This window comes from Staurois parvus, unplaced genomic scaffold, assembly GCF_062004578.1.
Source record: "Staurois parvus isolate SC_StPar_1 unplaced genomic scaffold, SC_StPar_1.0 ptg000272l, whole genome shotgun sequence".
NCBI classification, from domain to species: Eukaryota; Metazoa; Chordata; class Amphibia; order Anura; family Ranidae; genus Staurois; species Staurois parvus.
Window position 1 is genome coordinate 1037501 of NW_028318068.1, and position 27955 is coordinate 1065455.

Here is a 27955-nt window from a genome sequence, read left to right on the forward strand (position 1 = left end):
AAAACCATATAATAGGAGGTCAAACCTAAACAACATTTTCAAGTGTATCCAATTAGGCATAGCTGAAGGTAAATCTAAAGGAAATTGGGCAGAAATTGGACAGAAAATATTAAGAAAATTGTATAGTGTATGGCCAGCCTTAGAAATCAACTGAACTACCAAAACATCACCCCCTGTCCCTTTCATAGATGACAAATAGATACACAATCTGGCATCCAGGTTGGCTGATATTGATCAAAAGCTCTTTCTCCCTCAATATAGGATTTGTTCTGGGATGCACACTTTGCATGCAGACATGTACTCTTTTTTTCTGTAGGTTGTCAAAAAGTGTTCCTCAGCAGATCATTTACAGATATCCATTTGCCGTCTAATTCCTGCAGCCTGCTTTAAAGCGTCGAGTGATTTTGACATATGCTTAAAGCCGAACCCCAGGCAAACAGATAAACTCACATACACTATAACTGGTTTACCTACCAAAGGATTTATAATTTTTATTCATGCAGTCCTCAGATTTACACAGCCCAGATAGCAGCCAGGTTAGTGACCTCAGTTTTCTCTACTGCATTTAGGAAACACAGTATTGGTCACCTGCCGGCCCCAACCTGAGACTGGACAGTAAAGGAGAAGCAGTATTATTATTATTATACAGGATTTATATAGCGCCAACAGTTTGCTCAGCACTTTACAATATACCGGGAGACAATACAGCAACAATACAGTTCAATACAAGAGGGTTAAGAGGGCCCTGCTCCAATTTCTGCCCAATTTCCTTTAGATTTACCTTACAATCTAAGAGGGAGGGGCTAGTGGTACAAAAGGTAGTAGCTGTGGGAAAGGCCTGGTAGGAGTAGAAGATTCCATTATTAGCTGAGGGAAGAATAGGCTTCCCTGAAGAGATAGGTTTTTAGAGATTGCCTAAAAGTGAGCAGAGTAGGCGATAGTCTGATAAATTGGGGTAGAGAGTTCAGGATTGGGGAAGCACTGGACACTGGAGAAGTCCTGGAGATGAGCATGGGAGGAGGAGACAAGGGAGCTAGAAAGCAGGAGGTCATGCGAGGAGCGGAGAGGACGGTTTGGGTGATATTTGGAGACAAGATTGGTGATGTAATTTGGGGCAGTAGAATGAGAATGCATTTGTTTTTTTCTTTCCTGGCACCAGAGCCTGAATGGTCCAAGAGCTGTCCCTTCCATTCCATTCTCAGTACTATTTATTCGTATTATTTTTGGCATGAGAATGCAGTTGACAATAAAGGTGGCCGCAACATTTGGCCAAGGTAACAATGCTAGAATAACAGAATTATTTTTGACAGTACAGTTTGCGATTGTAGTGGTGGTACTGGGTCTAGCAGTGGACACTAAGCATTGTGTATAGGGTGGATAGTGGTTGGTCTGTTATCTAGCAATTAGAGGAAGGGGGGGTCAGTACTGTTAAACAAGAGAATACAACAAATTGATATTAAGGCGGATTCCTATACTTACATTAGATGCATTAAAAAAAAATACTTCATGGTTTTTAATTAAGATGTAACTGCATTAAATGTCATCTCTTTATGTTTGCTTGGAGTTCAGCTTTAATTTCCAATAAACCTGATCCATCTATATTGTTTAATAATGTATGATTAGAAAGGGAGAATTGCATTGACTTGTTTACAAGTGTGACCTGCACTGACGTAGTTTACATCTACATGTAGGTACAGTATATTCAATATTATGAATCAAGGAATTCAATAATTCCAATTGGCCGGCTTCAGGAATGATATGATTTCGGAATTCAAGCTTCACCATAAAATACTAAATGTGGCAAATACTAAGACCCATGTCCCAATTCTGTAGCTTTTGACACATTGCCAGCAGTTGCATCACAGAGGAGAGGTTCCACTTGCCCTAATGGAATCACACCATTGCTGCACAATCTCACTCAAGAAAGCAGCTAGGGAGCAACAATTTGCTGGTCCAGCTAGCGTGGGAGCAATCTTGCCATTGGGGAGTTTTCACCAGTGACAGAATCACCAGTGTGAGCATTAGGATTCACTTGAATCCAGAATGTATTTGTTCGCCTGTAAACATCAGATGGTTGTGGCCTTGCTTGGTTCTTTGCAGCATGATCAAGATGATAAAAATTACAGCAGACCCCCCAGGAATTCTCTTTTTGGCATGTTTCTACTTGACCCTGATTAAAGAAACTGATGTAGGGGGTGTCTGCACAATGTACATGCTATATACATGCTGGGGCAGATATATGCACAGACTGTGTAAATACACAAGAAACCTCTTCAACTTGGGGGCCCATTCAAATTAGGTAAGGGTTGGGTAGGCACCCCTTCTCCCCTTGTGCATTGCTCACTTCAAGGGCAGGAGAACTAGAGGGTATTCTTCGTCATACCCTAACCTGAAGTATAATAGCCAAGTGGAGCCAGGCTGTGACCAAATTCTCCACTCTTTGCCTGGCTGGTGCTGTAACATGCAGAATGCACCCTTCATTTTTTTGCCATTTTGGCCTTGAATTAAAGGGAACGCTCACTATATGAATCTGCAGCTATCTTGATGTATAGCTACAGTAAATACTGAACTTGAGAAATAGTTGAAGGGGGCCCAAAATATGTTCTTGCACAGGGCCCGTTTGGTGACCATGTGTGCCACTGTAAACATCCATATTTTGGGATACGTCACTATTGCAGTATAGTCATGGGCAGATCCATTTACCTTCCTTTATTCAGTATAGAATTTTCCTCATAATGAAGATGCCCACACTAAGTGTAGGAATTGCATCATTGCTTAGGAAGTAAAACGAAGTGACACCTTAGGGTTTACAAAGATTTCCCAGTAAAATATAAGTGCACGAGTATTCATTATTCCATAACTAGATGGATCAAATTATGGCCAGTTCAGCAGGGACCAGCTGAATTTCGATCCATATATGGCCATCCCCTTTTGAGCAGTGTAGATCTAATGACTGTTGGCATGATTTGAGGTCTATGCAGGTGGGTCATGCTCACCCCCACTGGATCAATCGTCACCTTTTAACTATGCCTAGTTTAAAAGCAGATTAGGTCCTAGGTCTAAAATGTTTTACTTTCCTAAATAAAATTGTGCTCCTGGTTTCCTCCGGTACTTCTCATATGCTGCCTCTTATCAGAGATCAAAAGGTTGATTTACTAAAGGCAAATAGGCTGTTCACTTTGCAAGGGAAGCTGCACTTTGCAAAGGAATTTACCCCAGAGCTTAGTGAATGTGGTGAAGGCTCACTTTGAAAAGCATGCCCAATCACGTGCATGGAAATATAAAAAAAAAACCCTGAATTTTCATTTTGCATATGATTGGATTAGAAAGGTCAGCAGAGCTTCACTACATTCACTAAGCTCTGAGGCAAATTCCCTTGCACAGTGAACAGCCTGTTTGTCTTTTGTAAATTAACCGCCAAGGTATTGAATACCTGGGCTTTTGGGTGTGCATGCAGTCCCAAAAAGACCATTGGCATAGCTCAATAGGCATATTAGTATGGGTCCATAGTGGAGTACTCTAGTACAGTTCACTACCATCCAAAAAAGACCATTGGCATAGCTCAATAGGCATTTTAGTATGGGTCCATAGTGGAGTACTCTAGTACAGTTCACTACCATCCAAAAAAGACCATTGGCATAGTTCAATAGGCATTTTAGTATAAGTCCATAGTGGAGCACTCTAGTACAGTTCAATACAGTCCAAAAAAGACCATTGGCATAGTTCAATAGGCATTATGGTATGGGTTCATATTGGAGTACGCTAACACAGTTCAATACCGTCCAAAAAGGACCATTGGCATAGCTCAATAGGCATTATGGTACGGGTCCATATTGGAGTACTCTAATACAGTTCAATGCTGTCCAAAAAGGACCATTGGCATAGCTCTGAAGGCATTATAGTATGGGTCCGTATTGGAGTACTCTAACACAGTTCAATGCAGTCCCAAAAATGCCATCTGCACATCTCAATAGACATTATGGACCCATATTAGGGTACTCTGACACAATTCAATATAAACCTTTACTCACGCCAAAATTTTCATATTCCTGGTAAAAATATGTGAAAAATTTAATTATATCTATGCATTCTATCAGTAAAGTTTTGGGTAAAAATAAGAAAGTAGCCCTTGGGTCTTTTGGAAGTGTTTCAGCCATTTTCAATAGGATTGTAGCATATGTGCTTTAATCAATTTTTTATATTCAATCATTTCCAGCATGGAAACTGATGGAAAAAAAAAACTAAAGAAGCTTTAAAAAAACATTGTATTCTCAGTAGGGTTCTAATTTGATTGTCCATTAAATTGAAAACGGCCAACATATAAATGGTACCAACAAAACAAAATATTCCAAAATTTGATAAAAAAATACAGTGGATACTGTATTTTAGAACCAGTTAAATGAGGGGCCCAAATATTGGTCTTGTAATTGTCCTTTAAATTGAAAAAACAGCCAACACATAAATGGTACCAATGAAACAAAATTTAAAAAAATTTGACCGGTATTAACTTTTTAAATGTGATGAGTATTAAAAAAAAAGATAAAAGTGTGGCATAATTCTTTAATGTGCTCTTTGATCTTCTGGCACTTGTATAGAAAGTAGGTTGATAAGAACTAGTAAAGCTGCGGTTTGTTTTTTTGTACACTGCGCTAAAATCAATTAATCTCATTGCAGATAAAAGCAAAGAAATGCATTTCTACATCACAGATTCGGACACATCCGCTGGCGAATTTTGGCGAGAGATACCAAGTAGGTTCCATTCTGATAACATCTTCCGTCCACCTTTGTGAGATAAGCCAATTGTGTTCCGTATGTTAGCGCTAAGCGCCATAATAAAAAACACTCAGAGTTGATAGGACACAGAGAAAAAAAAAACAAATTTAAAATAAATAAAAATAAAAAATCACCGCCAAGCTAATAGCCAACGGATTATTAATTGCCGAGACAGCATCAAAAGGGATTTCGGAAATATATACAATGAGGCAGCCTGTGAAAAAAAAATAAAAAAATCCATGCCACGACAATAATTGAAATGTTTCCTTGCAAACCTTCCATTTAAAAGGATCACAGCTTATTTTGCTTTTATATCTGTCAGAAAGACATTAAAGGTATTTTATGGCGTCGCTCCCAACATTTATATTATCTCCATGATAATGATCTCTACACAAAATGTATAATACATTTACAAAAATTACATTATACAAATTAAATGAAACCACCTTTTCGCTGATTGCCGAACGTCTCCGAGGGCTTTGGGAAGGACGTGATTAGAAGTTTTGATACTAAGTTGTCTATTGCAGTGTCTTAAGGAGAGTTTTTTTTTTCTTTTTTTTTTTTTTTTTTTTGCTTTCTTGGGAATGGAGAATCTAATTTTCCATTTATGTAATGCAAACTGCCTTGGCTTTGACTATTCACGGTTAATTGACTGTCAAACGAGGTTGTTATCCTGAGGCAATGTCTGCAAATTTGCCTGTCAAATGAGACAGAGAGAGCAAGCAGCAGAGAAGGAGGCTGAGAGGGGCAGAGGGGAGAGAGAGAGGGAAGGATTGGCGGCGTTCTGTTCGGGAACAGCAATAGGGGCTCAGAACTCAGGAAATGACTCAGGGTAGAGCCATACTCTACCACTACCTGGGGTCAGAGGACACCTGCTTATGTGCTTATCAAGGGGTGTACAATGGAAGGTGAAGCTGATTCATTTGCAAAGTGCCACCCATCTGGAAAAGGTCCATCACCATGAACAGCGCAATGTGATGTATAGTTGTATGCAAATGTTGGGGGTAAAATCACACTGAATTGATTTTCATCAATTTATAAAGGACCAAACAGTAGAATCGGCCAAAGGTCGCCAAGCATATGCTGACACATTTATGCCGGCATCTGGTTTACATCTTAATTTCACATTAAATGCTGGCAATGCAAGTCGCATTATTAAAATAGTCATTGCTATTTTTCGGGACAAAAAAGATGCGCCCCTTAATCTTTGGTGATACCCTACATAGACCCACATTGCTCTTTTGCCTAAATCCACAATGGGTGATGATCAGGGGCGGACCCACAACTCATGGGGCCCCCGGGCCATAGGGGATCATGGGGCCCCCGGGCCATAGGGGATCATGGGGCCCCTGTGTTCTTGCCCAAACTCAAAAAAGCCTATGAAAAAGGTACCAGGGGCATCTCATGGGGCCCCCTACTGACCCTGGGCCCTCGGGCAGTACCCGAGTTTCCAAATGGTCAGTCCGCCCCTGGTGATGATTCACCGGGATGAAGTCATTGATGAGTTAAAAGAGGTCTACAAAAATCCCATTATGCCTGAGAACCTGGCAGAGGATCCAGGATTGGACCCCTCATGCAACCACCCTTATCCTGTGTGAAGACATGGTGATGATTCACTGGGATGAAGTAATCGATGAGTTAAAAGAGGTCTACAAAAATCCCATTATGGTCCAATTAGCAGAGGCACCCATTGTCATATGTGTAAGTATAGGTTGGAGTCATCTGGTTTAATGAGCCAGATGACTCCAACCTATCCTTAAACATACGACAATGGACCACCAGTGGTATTTTTTAGACCTCTTTAAACTCACTGATTACACATACCTGCCTGAGAACCTGGCAGAGGATCCAGGATTGGACCCCTGGTGCAACCACCCTTATCCTGTGTGAAGACATGGTGATGATTCACTGGGATAAAGTCATTGATGAGTTAAAAGAGGTCTACAAAAATCCCATTATGGTCCAATTACCAGAGGCACCCATTGTCATATGTGTAAGCATAGGTTGGAGTCATCTGTTTTAATGAGCCAGATGACTCCAACCTATCTTTAAACATAGGACAACGGACCGCCAATGGGATTTTTTAGACCTCTTTAAACTCACCCATTTCACATACCTGCCTGAGAACCTGGCAGAGGATCCAGGATTGGACCCCTCGTGCAACCACCCTTATCCTGTGTGAAGACATGGTGATGATTCACTGGGATGAAGTCATTGATGAGTTAAAAGAGGTCTACAAAAATCCCATTATGGTCCAATTAGCTGAGGCACCCATTGTCATATGTCAAAGGATAGGTTGGAGTCATTTGGTTTGATGAGCCAGATGACTCCAACCTATCCTTAAACATAGGACAACGGACCACCAATGGGATTTTTTAGACCTCTTTAAACTCACTGATTTCACATACCCGCCTGAGAACCCAAGAGAGGATCCAGGATTTTGCCCTACGTGCTACCACCCTTATCCTGCGTGAAGACAGGGTTTTCTGTGCCCAAGTATTTGAAAGGTTGCGTGCTCCCACCCAATAGAGGGACCACAGCCTCAACAGATGTCAGCTACTTTCTGATTTTCTTTTGTCCTATTGATGAATCGCATGAGTCAATTATCATTTTGAGCCACTTAATTACACTATAAGGGATCCCTTGTCTCCTTTTTTTCCTTTTTCTGATGTACACCCAGTGCTGTATCAGAGACCGCACGCCGGGTCCTTAGATCCGAACCCCAAGGACCTTTGTGGGCCACCACATCCTAAATCCCATTTCACTGGGACTAGGTACGCACTCCGGCTGGCCATAGATTATGCGATTTGCTTTCCTTCAACCAAAAGCTGAAGTAAGGAAAATTTCTCCATTCCCCCATTCAAAACCATCGGTGTTGAAGGGGAAATCTCTCTCGCTGTGCTACTGTATTCTGACAACAGGAGGTTTCCCCACCATCAGAATACAATGATAACTGCTGGTGGCTAAAGTCGCTGGCAGTGATCGTATGTAAAAAAACCCAACAAGCTGGTCGTTCTGAAGTTGGCCAACAGATCGACTTCAGTACAACTAGCCTGCTCATAGATGGATAGAAATTCATCTGGTTCTGCCGCTGAAGCAGCTGAATTTTGATCCATCTATAGCCGAATCTACATTCCAATACTTTTGCTTACATGGTTCACCATTGCTTGGTGGACACAATAAAAGCCATTATGGAAAGTAAACATGCTTTACCCGTTGGGTAAGTCAGCCTTAATGGAGTTGATTTACAAAAGGAAAATAGGCTTTTCCCTTTTCAAGGGAATTTGCAGTCTTCAATGGAATTTGCACTTTGCAATGGACTTCTCACCCCTTTAAACCCAAAGGAAACCTTGCAATAAATTTCAGGCCTCATAGAACCCCTGCTAAGAGTAGTCCATTGGTAGTCATTGGGAAAATGCATCTTCCATTGGCGGTGGTCAGTGGGAAGTATGCTTCTTACATTGGTGGTCATAATGTCACACTTATAGTCTTGGCCCTGCAAAATCGTGCTGGACCTGGAACTATGTAGGCACCATCACATGGGAGGTCAGTTAGCCACAGCTCAAGGAAACCCTAGCCTATTCTGAAGGAACCCGGTTGAGAATGACGGCTCTAGAATGTTAATGTAATTTGATTGAGTCATGCTTAGCATGATTTCTTAAGACAGGTCCACTTTAACCATTTGTTAAGGAGATCTCATTCTAACCCATTAAAATCAGAGTCCATCACATACTAGTCTGACGTCATCAGGGTGAACTTTGATTGGTGGCTTGAATAGCCTGGAGGAGATCAACAACAGAGCAAAAAATGAATAAAAAAAAAAGATTGAAAGTGAAAAAATGGCAATTGTTTATGATTGTTTTAACACACTAAATATAATCCAATTAGGGTTTACATTTGCTTTAAATCAAAGCAGAAATCCTAAAAATAAGAAAAAAATAACAGTTTATGAAGAGAAACAGCAGGATACTGATCTTCTCAGTGAATGGTTGTTCGGGGGGGGGGGGGCGGAGTGTCAGGACAAGTCTGATCATTGGAGAAGTGCAGATGAGTTCCAAGCACAGCTAGAGAACTGACCACACTGTACTATCATTCCCAGGGCCGGATCTAGGGGAGTGCTAGGATGGGCTTTGCCGCTCCCAGATTTTAGTTGTGCCCCCCCCCCCCTGGTCCCTGAGAGGGCATCCACTAATCCAACAGCCAGTCTGATGAAGACAGTTGATATAAGGAGGCACTCTGATGTGGACAATCCATGCACAGTAAGGGGGGCACTCTGATGGGGCACCTTATGTAAGGGGAAACTCTGATGGGAATAATTGATCGTATGTAAAAGGATGGGGACAATTGATGTAAGGGGGGACTCTATTAGGTACACTAATGTAAGGGAGTATTCTGATGGAGAACCCTGATGTAAGGGGGCACTCTGATGTAAGGAGGCACTTTAATGGGGACACTGATGTAAGGGGGCACTCTGATGGGGACACTGATGTAAGGGGGCACTCTGATGGGGACACTGATGTAAGGGGGCACTCTGATGGGGACACTGGTGTAAGGGGGGCATTCTGATGAGGACACCTGATGTAAGGGGGCATTCTGGTGAGGACGCTGATGTAAGGGGGCAATTGGATGGGGACACCTGATGTAAAGGGGCACTCTAATGGGGACACTGATGTAAGGGGGCACTCTGATGAGGACACCTGATGTAAGGGGGCATTCTGATGAGGACGTTGATGTAAGGGGGCAGTTGGATGGGGACACTTGATGTAAAGGGGCACTCTAATGGGGACACTGATGTAAGGGGGCACTCTGATGGGGACACTGCTGTAATGGGGCACTCCGATGGGGACACCTGATGTAAGGGGGCAATTGGATGAGGACATCTGATGTAAGGGGACACTCTAATGGGGACACTGATGTAAGGGGGAAATTGGATGGGGACACCTGATGTATGGGGCAATTGGATGGGGACACCTGATGCAAGGGGGCACTGTAATGGGTACTGTGCTGAGTGGTCATGATGTAAAGAGGGACTCTGACAAGGATTCCTAATGCATAGGGGGACTATGCTAGGGACATCTGATATAAGGGGACACAGGTTCTGTTCATTCACCATAATCTAATGACATCCTAATACATAATAGTGTTTCCCAGGTCATACCTCTGTGTGACAGATTGTCAGTGACACACAGTGTTGGCATTTTGCCCCTTGACTTTTTTTTACTGCACCCCCAGATCAAATAGACTAGATCTGGCCCTGCTCATACCTAGTGTGGTCAGTTTTTAATAGGAAAGCAGAGTGACTGGCCAGAACACCAGGGATTTCACACAAAGGAAGCAATACAAAAGAGAACAGGATACTTTTTCATACAAGTACATGAAACCGCAGACACATACCAGCAATATAAAATGTTGGGTTTACATATTCTTTATTTGGTCAGAAAAGCCTCTTCTCACTTGGTTTACTTTGTTACTTGACTTAATGGCTAATATCCACCAGTGGTGTATTTAGGTTTTGTTCTATCCTAGACAACACAAAAATCGGACGCCGCCCTTCACGGAGAGAGCCAGACACCAACCCACACCCAAGAGAGCCTTCCACTACCACCACCCTCCATACACCAGCACCCCCAACCACCACCCCCCAGCAAGAGAGAGAAAGACACTCACCTTCACAGCTCCAGACATCCCCTGGAATGAGAGTCAGGCTCTGCATACATCATCAAGGATCAGCCTCTCCTGGATCCCACCCGGTCCCCATGCTGCGTGTGTCCCTTTTTCTGTCTCTTCTTCCAGGGGGCAGCGCTGCCCCCCTGAAAAATGCCGCCCTAGGCAAATGCCTTGTTTGCCTTGTAGTAAATACACCCGTGATATCCACCACCATTGAGAGTGCCCTTACTGGCCAGTGGAATGGCTCTTGGTCGGGCCCAGCTATGAGGTCAGAAAGAGTCAGACCACAGTGGAAGTAAATCAAGCAGGGGCTTTCCTGCCTCATACAAGCAAGAGCAGGCAGCTTGTGGTGTTTGCTATAAGTCAGGACTTTAAAAAGGTTCAAATGTATTAAGGTTCCCTTAAATCACTATTCACTTAGAAAGCCAAAACAACATGCAGTCCGACCAAGGGTGCAAAAACCTATACTCATAGGCCATGCACCCTCTATGAGGCTCCAGCAGGGGCGGACTGACCATTTGGAAACTCGAGCACTGCCCGAGGGCCCGGGGTCAGTAGGGGGCCCCATGAGATGCCCCTGGTACCTTTTTCATAGGCCTTTTTGAGTTTGGGCAAGGACACAAGGGCCCCATGATCCCCTATTGCCAGGGTGCCCCATGAGTTGTCAGTCCACCCCTGGGCTCCAGTACATATTACCAAACCCTGGCTACCTTGGTGTTGGTGGCAACTGAACAACTTTGGGTCCCCTACAGCTCTTTGCTCAGCAATATTTACACATTATGGCAAATTTACATAGCAAAGCGCCCCCGTCCAGCGCTGCAATGTCAGCCTTTGTTATGAACGCTTCCACCCTGATTCACACCAGCGCCATTTCACAACCGCAGATCAGATGTTGGATTTCACTGGGGCTTGCGACTTCATTTAACCACTTCATGTCTGGACACTTTCACCCCCTTCCTGTTCAGGCCAATTTTCAGCGCTATCACACTTTGAATGACAATTACGCGGTCATGCAACACTGTACCCAGATTAATTTTTTTAGCATTTTTTTGAGACAGATAAAACTTTATTTTGGTGGTGTTTATTCACTACGGGGATGTTTATTTTGCTATATGAATGAAAAAGTCCAAATATTTTGAAAAAAAGTGTTTTTCTTATAAAATGTTGAAAATATATAATCCTTCTTCATAAATCTTGGCCAAAATGTATTCACCTATCTTTTTAGTAAAAAACAAATAACCCAAATTAGTTTATAACCAAAAATTATAATTTTTCAAAACTTTTTTTTACGTTTTTATTTTTTTTTTATATTATTTGTTTTGTTTTTAACATACTGTCACCCTAGCAGTACAGTGTCACCATGGTGACACTGTACTACTTGTGGGGGGTGATGTAGATTTTATTTTTTTTTTTTTACACTGATTGCTTTTAGCTTTTATACCCATAAAGGCTGTAACAGCAATCATTTCTCCTCTCTGGCTGCATTTTTGCAGCCACTGAGAAATACTGTGAGAGCTGTGATTGGTCACAGCTTGTCACATGGTACAAGGCTGTTGTGAATAGCCTTGTACCATGTGACCTCTGTGATCATTCACAGATTTCACAAGTAGTAAGCAATGATGTCAGAAGTGACATCTTGCTTACACCTATTCATGTGATCACTGATTGGCCAATCAGTGATCACATGATCGGGACCTCACACAAGGTCCCGTACAGCGATCGGTGTTCGTGGTGCTGCGCACTCCCAGGGAGCACGCACAATCCAAAATGGCGGGTGCCATTTATGAACTGCAACCTGCCCCTGCACTGCCACCATCTGGCCGTTTATATACAGCGGCCGGACGGGAAGTGGTCAACAGAAGTCAATGCAATTCGCAATGACATCACAGAAAAGTAGTGCAGGAACCTTTTTCAAAGTCGCCGCGACTCGAGTCTCAGGGGTTTGAACGGCTCCATTGCCTCAAATGGGGTGTGACTTGTCATGCCATTTTGACCCGTCAAGCCACATGACAAATTGCATTGGTGTGAAGCTGGGCTTCATCTTCGGCTGGTCTCCTTCAAGGTTCGAAGTCCTTCGCCATCTCCACTGCGATGTAACGCAGAGAATGACTTGGTCCTGGCACAGAATTCTGCTAAGACTTACAGAAAAGAGTGCTAATGGGCAAGTAGAGGCATCTATGAGAGACAGAAAAGATCTCTTCTGGCATTGATATAAAAAGCCTGCCTGCCAGCACTTCTCATTAAAGCCCAACTCTGGGAAATCTGAACATTCCTCCATGAAGTGCATGTACTGCAAGGGCTATCTGCAATTCTACTTACCCAATCCTCCACTCTGCCAGCAGATGGCACCCCCCCCCCCCATATCCTGGCAGTGGACTATCCCTCGGTGGCATTATGTCCAATGCAAGTCCATCAAGGCATCCATCACTCTTGATGTTATCAGGGCCTTAGACCACTGGAGCATTAGGGAGAAGACACTGCGGGAACTAGCAGAGCATAGGATCGGGTAAGTACATTTCTTTCCTATGCCCCCCTAGACCTAAACAAAGCAGGTAACTCTTGCACTGCTAGGGACTATAAGTTCCCTGGAGTTGGGCTGTCAAACAACTTTTTAATTGCATTCATTTGCTTTAAAACAAATTGCATCTTTAGGCAGATTTTTGATGCTTCTCGAAGAACCTGAAGATCACTCCCACAGCTGACCACTTTATTACATAAACAGTATGAAGAATTAATTAAAGGGTAACTCCACTGTCACGGGGAGAAAAAAATTAGCAAATAAAAAAATAATAATTTAGCGTATACGATTGCGACTCAAGTCATATCACAATTGAATGCTATTAAAAAAATGACCTTTCCTTTTTACTGTGCAGCGCTGTCATTTTCTGTACAATGCAATATGGCTACCTGAAGGCATTCTGTACACAGATGGCGTACAGAGCGCCCCCTGAAAATGTCTTCTCTTGCTTGTGTGATTGGCTTACTTATTTTCCTAGAAGTCTGCACTAAGATACAAGTCAGATTTTTGGCATCCCCTGCAACAAAAATGTAATTTTTGGTCAGATGCTCCCAAAGGGATGCAGACCCTGCCACATTCCCCATTGGAACCCTGCAGGTGCAGCAGCTAACTGATAATCATAAAACCACTCCCATACAGATTCACTCTGCACATGGACACAGACAAACAAACAGCTATTTCTGCAGAAAAACAAAATGTAGCAATTTTCAGCAAAGTTCGTTAAAATCCCTGCAGGGTCCATAGATCACCCAGCGGGGAATGTTTTTTTCTCACCGAAAAGTGGAGTTACTCTTTAAATGGGCTTCTACCTTCTTTTTCCTACAACTTTTCTTTGACACTCAGTTTTGTAAAAAGGTAATGTTTCTCCTTCACTGATGAGCGCTAATGAGGCTGCGGAGATGGGCACTGATGAGGAGGCACTGATGAGGAGGCACTGATAGGTGGCACTGGTGGACACTGAAAAGTGGCACTGGTGGGCACTGATAGGTGGCACTGGTGGGCACTGATAGGTGGCAATGGTGGGCACTGAAAGGTGGCACTGGTGGGCACTGATAGGTGGCACTGATGAGGAGGTACTGATAGGTGGCACTGGTGGGCACTGAAAGGTGGCACTGGTGGGCACTGATAGGTAGCACTGGTGGACACTGATAGGTGGCACTGATGAGGAGGCACTGATAGGTGGCACTGGTGGGCACTGAAAGGTGGCCCTGGTGGGTACTGATAGGTAGCACTGGTGGGCACTGATAGGTGGCACTGATGAGGAGGCACTGATAGGTGGCACTGGTGGGCACTGATAGGTAGCACTGGTGGGCACTGATAGGTGGGACTGATGAGGAGGCACTGATAGGTAGCACTGATGGGCACTGATAGGTAGCACTGGTGCGCACTGATAGGTGGCACTGATGAGGAGGCACTGATAGGTGGCACTGGTGGACACTGAAAGGTGGCACTGGTGGGCACTGATAGGTGGCACTGGTGGGCACTGATAGGTGGCAATGGTGGGCACTGAAAGGTGGCACTGGTGGGCACTGATAGGTGGCACTGATGAGGAGGTACTGATAGGTGGCACTGGTGGGCACTGAAAGGTGGCACTGGTGGGCACTGATAGGTAGCACTGGTGGACACTGATAGGTGGCACTGATGAGGAGGCACTGATAGGTGGCACTGGTGGGCACTGAAAGGTGGCCCTGGTGGGTACTGATAGGTAGCACTGGTGGGCACTGATAGGTGGCACTGATGAGGAGGCACTGATAGGTGGCACTGGTGGGCACTGATAAGTAGCACTGGTGGGCACTGATAGGTGGGACTGATGAGGAGGCACTGATAGGTAGCACTGATGGGCACTGATAGGTAGCACTGGTGCGCACTGATAGGTGGCACTGATGAGGAGGCACTGATAGGTGGCACTGGTGGACACTGAAAGGTGGCACTGGTGGGCACTGATAGGTAGCACTGGTGGGCACTGATAGGTGGCACTGAGGATGACGCACTGAAAGGTGGCACTGATGGGCACTGATAGGTGGCACTGATGAGGAGGCACTGATAGGTAGCACTGGTGGGAACTGATAGGTGGCACTGATGAGGAGGCACTGATAGGTGGCACTGGTGGGCACTGATAGGTGGCACTGATGAGGAGGCACTGATAGGTAGCACTGGTGGGCACTGATAGGTAACACTGATGATGAGGCACTGAAAGGTGGCACTGGTGGGCACTGATAGGTGGCACTGATGAGGAGGCACTGATAGGTAGCACTTATGAGGAGGAACTGATAGGTGGCACTGGTGAGCACTGATAGGTGGCACTGATGAGGAGGCACTGATAGGTAGCACTGGTTGGCACTGATAGGTGGCACTGATGATGAGGCACTGATAGGTGGCACTGGTGGGCACTGATAGGTGGCACTGATGAGGAGGCACTGATAGGTAGCACTGGTTGGCACTGATAGGTGGCACTGATGATGAGGCACTGATAGGTGGCACTGGTGGGCACTATAAAGCAGCACTCATATATGGATACTATGTAACCACTAAAGATGCTGTGTTTGTGCCCATCCCTTCTCCCTTCTATTCCACAACACCCTTTTGGGTTGTATTGCTTAAAAGAGCAAAATCATGTCAGCCGCTATTATGTCAAAGGAGCCAAGATGTTTTTGTTATCAGCGTTAATCAATGCAATCTCAACATAATGGGAACTAGAAAGCAGCTGTTTTCTGTGTGCCCCGTTTACACCATACATGAGCGATGTCACATTGTGTAGAAAGCAGCATTTTTACACAGCACAAGGCACATCACTAGATCCCAAACACATCTCAGCGCATTGCAATGCATAGAGTTGAATGAAATGTCATTTGTGATATGTTTAACATTCAATAAAAGGCATGTGCTTGATCACAGCAAGCTTCCAACGGCCAACTGGGGTTTTTTTTTTTTTTGCCTTCCTCTGGATCAACTGGGGGTATAGGATTATAACTTTTTTTTTTTTCTATGGTTGAACTGGATGGACTTTTGTCTTTTTTCAGCCAGACTAACTATGTAACTAATTGTAGTCTTATTACCTGTGTAGCCATTTGTAGTCTCCAATCCTTCGGAAGCCCTAATGACAGGGTAACAACATCCAGTGCCACTCGTGACGAGCGAATCAAGAAAAATTTGGCAAACTGAAATTTGAAATTATATTGAAGTCAATAAGGGGGGGCGGGGGTGGTCACTTGTGACCCTTCGAGTCGACAAGCTATTGCAGAGCTTTGGTTCAACAAGCTATTGTCACCCGAGTGGAATGGGAAGCCCCAATGTAGTTTTCTTGAGACAAACATACACTATATTGCCAAAAGTATTGGTCTCCTGCCTTTCCACACACATGAACTGTAATGGCCCCCAGTCTTAGTCCGTAGGGTTCAATATTGAGTTGGCCCCGCCCTTTGCGGCTATAACAGCTTCAACTCTTCTGGGAAGGCCGTCCACAAGGTTTAGGAGGGTGTCTATGGGAAGGTTGGACCATTCTTCCAGAAGCACATTTGTGAGGTCAGGCACTGATGTCGGAGGAGGAGGCCTGACTCGCAGTCTCCGCTCCAATTCATCCCAAAGGTGTTCTATGGGGTTGAGGTCAGGACTCTGTGCAGGCCAGTCAAGTTCCTCCACCCCAAACTGGCTCCTCCATGTCTTTATGGACCTTGCTTTGTGCACTGGTGCGCAGTCATGTTGGAACAGGAAAGGGCCATCCCCAAACTCTTCCCACAAAGTTGGGAGCATGAAATTGTCCAAAATGTCTTGGTATGCTGACGCCTTAAGAGTTCCCTTCATTGGAACTAGGGGGCCAAGCCCAACCCCTGAAAAAAAAACCCACACCATAATCCCCCCTCTACCAAACTTTACACTTGGCACAATGCAGTCAGGCAAGTACCGTTCTCCTGACAACCACCAAACCCAGACACGTCCATCAGATTGCCAGACAGAGAAGCGTGATTGGTCACTCCAGAGAACACGTCTCCACTGATCTAGAGTCCAGTGGCGGCGTGCTTTACACCACTGCATCCGACGCTTTGCATTGCACTTGGTGATGTAAGACTTGGATGCAGCTGCTCGGCCATGGAAACCCATTCCATGAAGATCTCTACACACTGTTGTTGGGCTCATCTGAAGGCCACACCAAGTTTGGAGGTCTTCAGCTATTGACAGACAGTTGGCGACTTCTGCGCACTGTGCGCTTCAGCATGCACTGACCCCGCCCTGTCATATGACGTGGCCTACCACTTGGTGGCTGAGTTGCTGTTGTTCCCAGTTGCTTCCACTTTGTTATAATCCCACTAACAGTTGAGCATGGAATATTTAGTAGCCAGGAAATGTCACGGATGGACTTATTGCCCAGGTGACCACCTATCACAGGACCACGCTTTGAGTCACTGAGCTCCTGAGAGCGACCCATTTTTTCACCAATGTTTGTAGAAGCAGTCTGCATGCCTAGGGGCTGGATTTTATACACCTGTGGCCATGGAGGGGATTGGAAAACCTGTATCACATGATTTGGAGGGCGGGCCCAATACTTTTGGCAATATAGTGTAGATCTTTATGCACACAATAAAGTCGATGGACCACTTGGACTCTTTTCTGCCATCACTTTTCTATATTTCTATCTTTGTTTTGGGTAAAGTTTGTTTAGGTATGAAATAGGTGTAAAAATAGCAAAAGTGTAAACATGTTTTTAGGGGTATTTTGCTGTTATTTGATATTTTTTAAAATTTTAAATCTTCAACATTTATATAATAAAATAGGAAGAAAGCAAAAAATATTCACTTCCTATTTCATTTTTTTTACGTTGCTATTTTTACTATCTTTTTTGGAGTCTAAAAATGTCACCATGCAGTATATCTATATATATAAAATGCATTTTTAATATATTACAAAATATATTAAAAATATTTTTAAAAATATATTTTTTTCAACATATAAAAAAGTCATTTTAACATATATTTGTAAATGCATTCCAAAAATGTAGATTTGTATTTTTAAAGACATACAGTATATTTGATTTTTTTATTTTAAATATTTTTCATATATTTTGTAGTAAAAATGCATTTCAACATGCAGTATATATATATAAATATATTGAATACGGCCAAAATTGTAGTATTTCAAATATATGTATATATATTTGGAAAAAATATTTTTAACATATATTTCAAATATATTTTTCTTCCATATGGGTATGTATGTTTTGTAGCTTTTCTTTCTCTCATTTATGGTTTATAGCAATAGCTTGTATAACACAAATATATTTATTTATTGTGATGCCACAGTTCTTCTTAATAAATATCATATACAACAAAATAAATAAAAAAATCTTAACAGGCTCCCTCCAAAAAACATTATTAGGACTGTAAAGGTACCAAAATTACCAGTCTTATGTATACAAATATTATTCTAACAATTAAAATAAAAATTTTATTTTTTTAACTGTTATAATAAAATTTTGGATATTTTTATACATAAGACTAGTAATTTCGGTACCTTTAAAGTCCTAATAATTCTTGTTTGGAATGAAGCTCTTATGATGTACAATATTGGAGGATGTGGTACCTGTAGGAAGCATATGTAATGACTTGACTATCCCATTTTTCCTCTTTCTCTTTTGTATATAAAATAAATAAAAGAGCATTATATAGAAATGCAATACAAGAATTTTTAAAGTCAAAATATGTAAACATTGCACATTCCAGTTTTTTTTCTTAAGTGGCGATACATTTCAAATATACATTGACATTGATGGCTGCAAAATTTACAGAAAAGCCATGGGACCACCCTCAAATTTATTAAATAAAATTCCAAGTTTCCAAATCTGAATTCTGAGATTACTAAAAAAAAAAAAAAACTAGGGGCCATTCTATCTCAGATTTATTAAAATTCCAAGTTTCCAAATCTGAATTCTGAGATTACTAAAAAAAAAAAAAAAACTAGGGGCCATTCTATCTCAGATTTATGACATTGAAACTCTTTAAATTTAAAAAAATACATTTTAGGATGGCCCTAGGGTTTTTCCGTACAAAATTAAAAGGACCAAGATTGTCAAATACTTGCACTGTAAGTCCTCATGCACACGGGACGTTTTTACAGCGGCTGTTTTTGGCTTTTGGCGTTTTTTTCTACAGACAGTAAACTCCCCAGCATGTTATCCTATGTGTCCCTGCACACATGAGCTTTAATCATCGTTTTTTGGCTGGAAAAAAAACAGAAATAGTGGGTTTTTGGAGGAATATCTTTGTTACGGTCACCAGTAAACAAGCAAAACTTTACCAAGACAAAAAGAGTGGTTAATCCATTGAGTGGGAGATGAGCAAAAATGTCACAGAACTAGTGAGTCTTTAGAGGAATTTTTTTAGCTGTAAAAACGATCTAACGCTGAAAAACATGGTAAAATGCGGTGGCATTTTTGGACTTTTTTTTGTGTAAAAAAATGCTAAAAATGCGGAAAAAGGCGGCTAAACACTAATAAAAAAATGCTAAAAAACTCACATTTGTAATGTGACTTTACACAGCTGACACTACCAGCGTTATTAAAACTCCCCGTGTGAGTGGAGCCTAAAGATTACTGTTGGCCATTAAAAATATTAATATTATTAGATAAATAGGTGCTGATTTGAAAAAAAAAAAAAACTTAATTTAATGGACTTCATTTTACGCAGTTTGTGGAATTTTGCACATATTGGTAACCCGCCACTACATGGGTGTTCCTGGTATTTGCGCCTCTTGACATTTGCGCATTGTTCGATACGGTAGCAAATCTAACCTTTGTTTATTCTTGGCTTAATCACGAATTCTGATTCTGTAACAATTTTATCAGCAATTTTGATAAAATTTCAAATTAAGGCAACACAATATCAGAGTGTTGTTGACTTCCTATTCTAGCCTTTTACCACTCAATTATTCACCGGCTAAAATGGCTCAACATCCCTTTACCCATGGGAAATATAAAATATAAACACAACCATCAGTGCATCTCCTGTGTTAATATTCTTCAAATAACAACAATTTCACCATTTCCATATTGCATGCTTTTTGGATTATATAAACATAAAAACAATACAGAAAGGCAACAAAATTTTAAAAAGGACTTGATAGTGGGATATCTGCCCCATAAAGCGTTTAATTAACTTTTGCATCATCTTCTCAGTGGGTCACCAACAAACAGTTGCCTCACCGATCCGTCTCCGTAATACTTTAATAACTTGTTGAAACGTTGGCATTAAAGACAGAATTAAACTAATAAAAATACAGAATACAATAAACATTGGATCTCCATCGCACACCACATATGTCAATATCTTTGTTACGGCCACCAGTAAACAAGCGAAACATCACCAAGACAAAAAGAGTGGTTAATCCATTGAGCGGGAGATGACACCTAACTCCCGCCTTTGGCTACGTATCTTACTGAATGGGCCCTTAAATGGAAATTTATGTAGTCACTTCACTACCCATGAAACCGTTTTAATCTTGAAAAAGGCAATTACTCCACAGCCATAAAATCGGACTAGGGAGGGGAAACAAAGTAAATGATGGAATTCCAAGTCAACAAAGTCATTAAATGTTTTCCTCTGTTTTTTTTGTTTCTCCAGCAGAAGCCAGTCAAGAGAATGGCACATCCCAGTCCATGAAGAAGGATGTCGGAAGTATGGGAAAAGGTAATAAGCGGTCTGGGCTGGCAATGTCACAGTTCTGTTGTTTTTTTGCTATAATGGCTGATGAGTAAGAAGACAGTTGAAAGCTTTTCTTAGCTCCAGTGCTGCACATACAGTGCATCCAGAAAGTATTCACAGCGCTTAACTTTTGCCACATTTTGTTATGTTACAGCCTTATTCCAAAATGGATTAAATTCATTTTTTTCCTCAACATTCTACAAACAATACTCCATAATAACAACATGAAAGAAGTTCGTTTTGAAATATTTGCAATTTATTAAAAAGAAAAAAACGAAAAAAAAAAAAACACATGTACATAAGTATTCACAGCCTTTGCCGTGACACTCAAAATTGAGCTCTGGTGCATCCTGGTCCCACTGATCATCCTTGAGATGTTTCCACGACTTGATTGGAGTCCACTTGTAGGAAATTCAGTTGATTGGACATGATTAGGAAAGGCATAAACCTGTCTATATAAGGTCCCACAGTTACCAGTGCATGTCAGAGCACAAACCAAGCCATGAAGTCCAAGGAATTGTCTGTAGACATCAGAGACAGGATTGTATCAAGGCACAGATCTGGGGAAGGGTACAGAAAAATTTCTACAGCATTGAAGGCCCCAATGAGCACAGTGGCCTCCATCATCCGTGAATGGAAAAAGTTTGGAACCACCAGGATTCTTCCTAGAGTGGGCCGCCCAGCCAAAATGAGCGATCGAGGGAGAAGGGCCTTAGCCAGGAAAGTAATCAAGCACCTGATGGTCGATCTGAAAGAGCTCCAGCATTTCTCTGTGGAGAGAGGAGAACCTTCCAGAAGAACAACCATCTCTGCAGCACTTCACCAATCAGGCCTGTATGGTAGAGTGGCCAGACTAAAGCCACTCCTCAGTAAAAGGCAAATGGCAGCCCGCCTGGAGTTTGCCTAAAGGTACCTGAGGGACTCTAAGATCATGAGAAACAAAACTCTCTGGTCTGATGAAACAAAGATTGAACTCTTGGCCTGAATGCCAAGCGTCATGTCTGGAGGAAACCAGGCACCACTCACCAGCTGGCCAATACCATCCCTCTAGTGAAGCATGGTGGCAGCATCATGCTGTGGGAATGTCTTTCAGCTGCAGGAACTGGGAGACTAGTCAGGATTGAAGGAAAGATGAATGCAGCAATGTACAGATATATCCTTGATGAAAACCTGTTCCAGAGCGCTCTGGACCTTAGACTGGGGTGACTATTCATCTTTCAACAGGACAATGACCCTAAGTATACAGCCCACATAACAAAGGAGTGGCTACGGGCCAACTCTGTGAATGTGCTGGAGTGGCCCAGCCAGAGCCCAGACTTGAACCTGACTGAACATCTCTGGAGAGATCTGAAAATGGCTGTGCACCGACGCTCCCCATCCAACCTGATGGACCTTGAGAGGTACTGCAAAGAAGAATGGGAGAAATTGCCCAAAAAAAAGTTTGCCAAGTTTGTTGCATCATACTAAAAATGACTTGAGGCTTTAATTGGTGCTAAAGGGGCTTCAACAAAGTATTGAGCAAAGGCTGGGAATACTTATGTACATGTGGTTTTTTTTCGTTATTTATTTTTAGTACATTGCAAAGATTTCAAAACGAACTTCTTTCACGTTGTCATTATGGGGTATTGTTTGTAGAATGTTGAGGAAAAAAATGAATTTAATCCATTTTGGAATAGGGCAGTAACATAACAAAATGTGGCAAAAGTTAAGTTTTGTGAATACTTTCTGGATGCACAGTAAATTGCAGAAAGGCTGTGTGCAAAATGCTTTCATTCCCTTCCAAGCAATGTGCATGGCAATATTAGGAGCAGGCACCATCAACTTATCACAAAGTTATTTCATAACTGTTAAGTCAACCAAGCCCCCAACAGATCCAAATTTTTACCAGCTGTTTTAAGCCCTAATGAATAGGGCCCTTTAGAACCTCCACATGAGCCAGTTGTCCTTTTGGCATTTTAGGAGAAAATAAACTCCTCGGGGTCTTTCAACATTTGGTCTGGCACTCTTCCTTTTCCTGCACCATAAATATGATCTGATTGGAAAAATGGAAATTGCCATTGCAAATCAGCCAGGCACACAGCAGCCTCCCATCCACTCTGGCTCAATAAACAGTCTAGGGGTGTCTTTTGTGAATTTATTGCTAGTAGAACTTGAAGAAGGGACTGGGAGTGATGCAGGATACTCAGGACAGATTACTAAAGGAGAACACATCTTGGTAGTAGCACTAGTAATCACAAAGGTAGTGATAGTAAGCTAGGACAGGCTATATATGCACAGCTGGAGACTATGTACCAAAAAGGCAGAGCAAGTCATAGGAGACTGAAGAAGTCCAAATTTCATGGCTTGGCACCATGTACCAAAAAGGCAGAGCTAGTCACAGGAGACTCAAGTAGTCCACATTTCACAGCTGGGGAACATGAAAACATCAGCATGGAGAAAACTCTGTTTATGGGATCCCAGAATGTACTCAGTCCATTATTGCAACCCCAACTAAACAGTCCAGCATCCAGCCCAGGAGTGCCCCCTGAAGCTCACGGATCCATTTCCACTCAGGGGAGAGACCCTCTCTTCTGGACTCCAGCCTAACAGGAACCCATCCACCTTCTTGGCACACCTCACCAGGGATTAGTTAAACCTTCTAAATATTCAGGCTGAGTATTTTAATCCTCCTGCCCTAATCTCCAGATGCTTCTAGAGTCAGGGGAAGGTAATCAAACTCTCAGCCTGTGGAGTCTCGAGCAGATCAACCAAAACAATTCTGGCTTCTGTAGCTACAACAGAAGCCCCAAACTAAATTTACCTTACAGCCTTTGTAGGAGGGCACTGTGTTTGACCATATTTGTATATAAAACTCATTCAGCAGAGATGACGTGGAAAGTCACATCTCGCCCGCATGGCTAGCTGTTGGTTAGCTATCTTACTTTTACTCTGGTTACCCTAAAGTTGGCCAAACAGATCCTTTGTCAAAAGCAATGGGAGACAAGGGGGTTGATTTACTAAATGCAATTAGACTTTGCACTTTGCAAAGTGCAGTTGAACTCTGCAAGAGCAGTTGCTCCAGAGCTTAGTAAATGAGCAGATGATTTGCTGACTTCCATCATCCAATCACATGCAAGCAAAAATGCCAATTTTGTAAATTTTCCTTGCACTTGGTTGGGTATTCTTTGCAAAGCGAAGCCTTACCTCATTTACTAAGCTCTTGAGCATCTTCACTTACAGAGGTCTAATTGCCTTTAGTAAATCATCCCCAGGGAGTTCTGCTTCCTTCCCAAAATGACCCTATAGGAAATGTGTAGCACCGGACTCCAAAGAATAATGCTGCTGAAATGTGTTATGTGGAGAAAATGAAAACCTATCCAGGGCTAAACACTGTTATGCAGTGCCCATCAAGGCCACCCTTTGGTCAGCATTGGAAGGATTGAAGTTGGGTGTGGCCATGCATGTTTGCTGCTCCTCGACGAGCCAAGCAGGATTCATGGCATTATCACTCATTGGTCAACATTGGTTGTAGACTTTTTTTTTGCAGATAACTAACTTGTGTTGCCCCACTATTTGAGAGTCACAAATATTCTCTGAGACTGCAATGGCCAGAATAGAAATGAAGACTTCATTGGCTTAGGCAGTTGTAGATCAGGACAACTGCAGTCAACAGAGAGAAGCATTAGTTGCCCACGAAGCTTTGATTCATGGCTAAATCAAATCAAAAATGTACCTTCTGCGAATTCATTTTAATAGGCCAACAGATGTACCTGCACTGCTTGGCTTTCCAAGATTGCCCATTAAATGCAAACCATAGAAGTCTTTCATTAGGCAAAGAGACATGGAAAGTATTCATACAAGGTCAGACTTACGTCCTAGACCCAGCCTATTCCACGACAGGCAGAACCGTTTCTTATCCTCTTTCTCCCTTAAAGGTTGAACACATTAGCGTCCATTATTTGCCCTTCATTATTCGTGACGCAGGCCTTTTAAATACTTACATTAACTCCTTCATTGCCCCAGGGTCCAAAGCCATCCGTCAGAAGAACACAGCTTACCACAGGCTAGCCCCCAGCTGAAAGGGTTAGTGGCTACGTTAGGCAGGCAACTGGCTTTTGAACCATATTTTACGCTTGACAAGCAACATATGAATAATATATAGAACTTGGGTGGATATAATTGAGATTAATGCATGCATATCAATCAATACATGACACGGGTAATATAATACTTTAAAATAATATATTGCATTGATTTATATTCATGGATTTATGCATCAATTCTGTGCCAGGACCCATGAAAAGGGTTTTTAAGCCGATAAAATATTTTGTCTTCTGATAATAAATGGGAGCATTTAATAGCCCCGTGCCGAGGGGGGCTGCCAGGACTTACTAATGACGGGCCTTTTGTTTTGCTCTCTTTCCAGAAGAACTCCAGAAAGTTTTGTTTGAACAGATAGATCTAAGAAGAAGGTTGGAGCAAGAATTCCAAGTGCTGAAAGGCAGTCCTTCTTTTCCTGTTTTCAGTAAGGAGCATTACATTTTCCATTCTAGGGATAAATATTGTATTCTGAGGTTAATACCTGTAACGATAATATTCAGAAGATGATTTCCTTTCCTGTTCATTTCATGGTTTTCTCCACATTTACATATCAAGCTGTCCAGGAAAAGTGGCAGTTACAGGAGTTGAGACTTTCCATATAAGAATGCCGGGGGTGCTTACAAAAGACAACTTTTGTTTATATGGTAGAAACATTTTTCCAAGGTCGCTGTAGCTGCTTATATGTTTTTAGTTAGAGTTGAGCTTCAATTTGTTAATTAAAGTCCATTTAAAACTACATCTTCAGCCAACCGTCTCCGGTTTCTGGGGACAGTTCTGATTTTAGAAACTATCTCCAGAAACAATTGTCCCTGATTTCATACATGGTTAAAATGTGTCCCCGATTTCTTTCCAGCTTTGTTAATGGTGTCCTCGTCCCAGTTGCCTGCCGGGTAAGCCTGATTGGCCTAGAGCAGGAGGAGGGAGGTGAGGAGGGGGGGTCTGCTCCCAGCTGTGTTCGGGGTTATTGATGATGTCACGGGCTAATATTACATGGTCTTCCCAGTCCCTTTCTTCTCGGCTTGTGCAGACTTTGTGCATGAGGTTAGGATGTGGATTTCTGTGCTTGTGATAGTGACCTGCAGTACAAAACTGGGTACAAAACAGGCTCAGGTGTTAGTAAACCACACCCATGTAAGCCCCTCCCACTGCTAACACAATTTGGTCATGCCCAACATTTGGTGTGGCGCATTTCGCATGGAGCTATTATACCCATCCCCCTGCTTCAACTCTGTCCCAACCTCAATAAAGATGGAGCCCACCAGAGTCTCCCTTTACAGCTAAGATTGCTCATCAGAGTCCCCTCTTACATCCAGCAGTGCTCATGAGTTTCCCTCTCCTTCTTACATCCATAATTACCCATCGGAGTTCCCTCTTACATCCAGGATTGCCCATCAGAGTACCCCCTTACATCCAGGATTGCCCAGCAGAGTTCCCCCCTTACATCCAAGATTGCCCATCAGCGTTCCCCCTTACATCCAGGATTGCCCATCAGTGTTCCCCCTTACATCCAGGATAGCCCATCAGAGTTCCCCCTTACATCCAGGATTGCCCATCAGAGTTCCCCCTTACATTCAGGATTGTCCATGAGAGTTCCCCCCTTACATCCAGGATTGCCCATCAGAGTTCCCCCTTAAATCCAGTATTGCCCATCAGAGTTCCCCCTTACATCCAGTATTGCCCATCAGAGTTCCCCCTTTACATCCAGTATTGCCCACCAGAGTTCCCCCTTACATTCAGGATTGCCCATCAGCCTTCCCCCTTACATCCAGAATTGCCCATCAGAGTTCCCCCTTACATTCAGGATTGCCCATCAGAGTTCCCCCCTTACATCCAGGATTGTCCTTCAGAGTTCGCCCCTTACATCCAGTATTGCCCATCAGAGTTCCCCTCTTACATTCAGGATTGCCCATCTCCCTATCATATTACTACCAGCCAGGGTATTTTCAAGGACAGTTGCTGGAGGCCAAATAAAATCTTGTAGTAGTTTGGAGGCCTAGCCTTCTCCTAGGGCCCATTGATATGATAAGTACAGAGAAAATGGAAGACATGGAAACTGTAACACCGTGGTGTGTTGCATTTGGTAGTCCATTAAAAATGCACAGGTTGTCAACGCACCTCAATGCATGAAAAAAAGTCCATAGCAGAGGCGGACTGACAACTCATGGGGCCCCGGGGCAATAGGGGATCATGGGGCCCCTGTGTCCTTGCCCAAACTCAAAAAAGCCTATGAAAAAGGTATCAGGGGCATCTCATGGGGCCCCCTACTGACCCCGGGCCCTCGGGCAGTGCCCGAGTTTCCAAATGGTCAGTCCGCCCCTGGTCCATAGATAACAATGGATAGTGTAATGCGGCCATGCTTTGCGGCTCACTATAACACAGGTACATGGCAGCACACTGTAGATATGGGTTGGGGTGCAATTAACTTTTGCATTGCAATGCACATCTAAAGTGAATCACCTTGCGCTGTGGTAACACGTGTCATGATGCATGTTGTAACACATGTTATGAAGTGAATGAGCCCTCAATATATCAATATTATCTATACCTCAGTGATTCCTCAGATTGGAGTAAGACAGCGTCAAATAGGTGACTTGGTATGGCATACCACTTCCACCTATATCTGCAACTGCATGCAGATGACACCTCTACTTTTATTTTTAAGAACACACAGCTTTAGTGGGTCATCTTTGCTGGTTAGTAGGGCCAAGTGCTTATGAAATTTGTATCAGATTTTAAAATATTTCCTATTTTCTATATACTAGTGATCTCCACACTGCCCCCCCCCCCCCCCCCAGGGGCCAGATGCAGCCCTTTGCTTGCTTTTATCCAGCCCTTGGGGCACTATTTCATCCACCGATAGCAACAATAGGGCATAAATCCTGTATAATAAATCCTGTATAATAATAATCTGCCCCCATGACACCGATGAAGGGGAAAATGTTCTCCCAATGGAACACAATTCCTCCCATGACACCAACAGTTGGGTCCAATGATACCAAGGATGGGCCACGATTCCTCCCAATTACACCAACAATTGGGCTAAATGACACCAATGATCAGGCACAATTCCTCCCAATGACACCAAGTTCGGTCCAATGATGGGGCACAATTCCTTCCAATAACACAAACAATTTGGCTGAATGATTATTATTATTATACAGGATTTATATATCGCCAACAGTGTGCGCAGCGCTTTACAAAATGAAGGCAGATATTACAGTTACAA

General features: G+C 42.8%; 1 protein-coding gene across 3 annotated transcripts in view; it reads left to right on the forward strand.

The window, feature by feature from the left end:
* Positions 1-27955, forward strand: part of SKOR2 (SKI family transcriptional corepressor 2) — an 80827-nt gene that overhangs the window by 21199 nt on the left and 31673 nt on the right. For 2 of the 3 annotated variants that reach the window (XM_089681589.1, XM_089681590.1), the window contains exons 4-6: positions 4675-4749; positions 20569-20634; positions 25055-25153. In XM_089681589.1, coding sequence (XP_089537715.1) covers positions 4675-4749; positions 20569-20634; positions 25055-25153 — 240 coding nt within the window. The remainder of the gene's footprint in view (positions 1-4674; positions 4750-20568; positions 20635-25054; positions 25154-27955) is intronic. The other variant, XM_089681591.1, reaches the window with a different exon arrangement.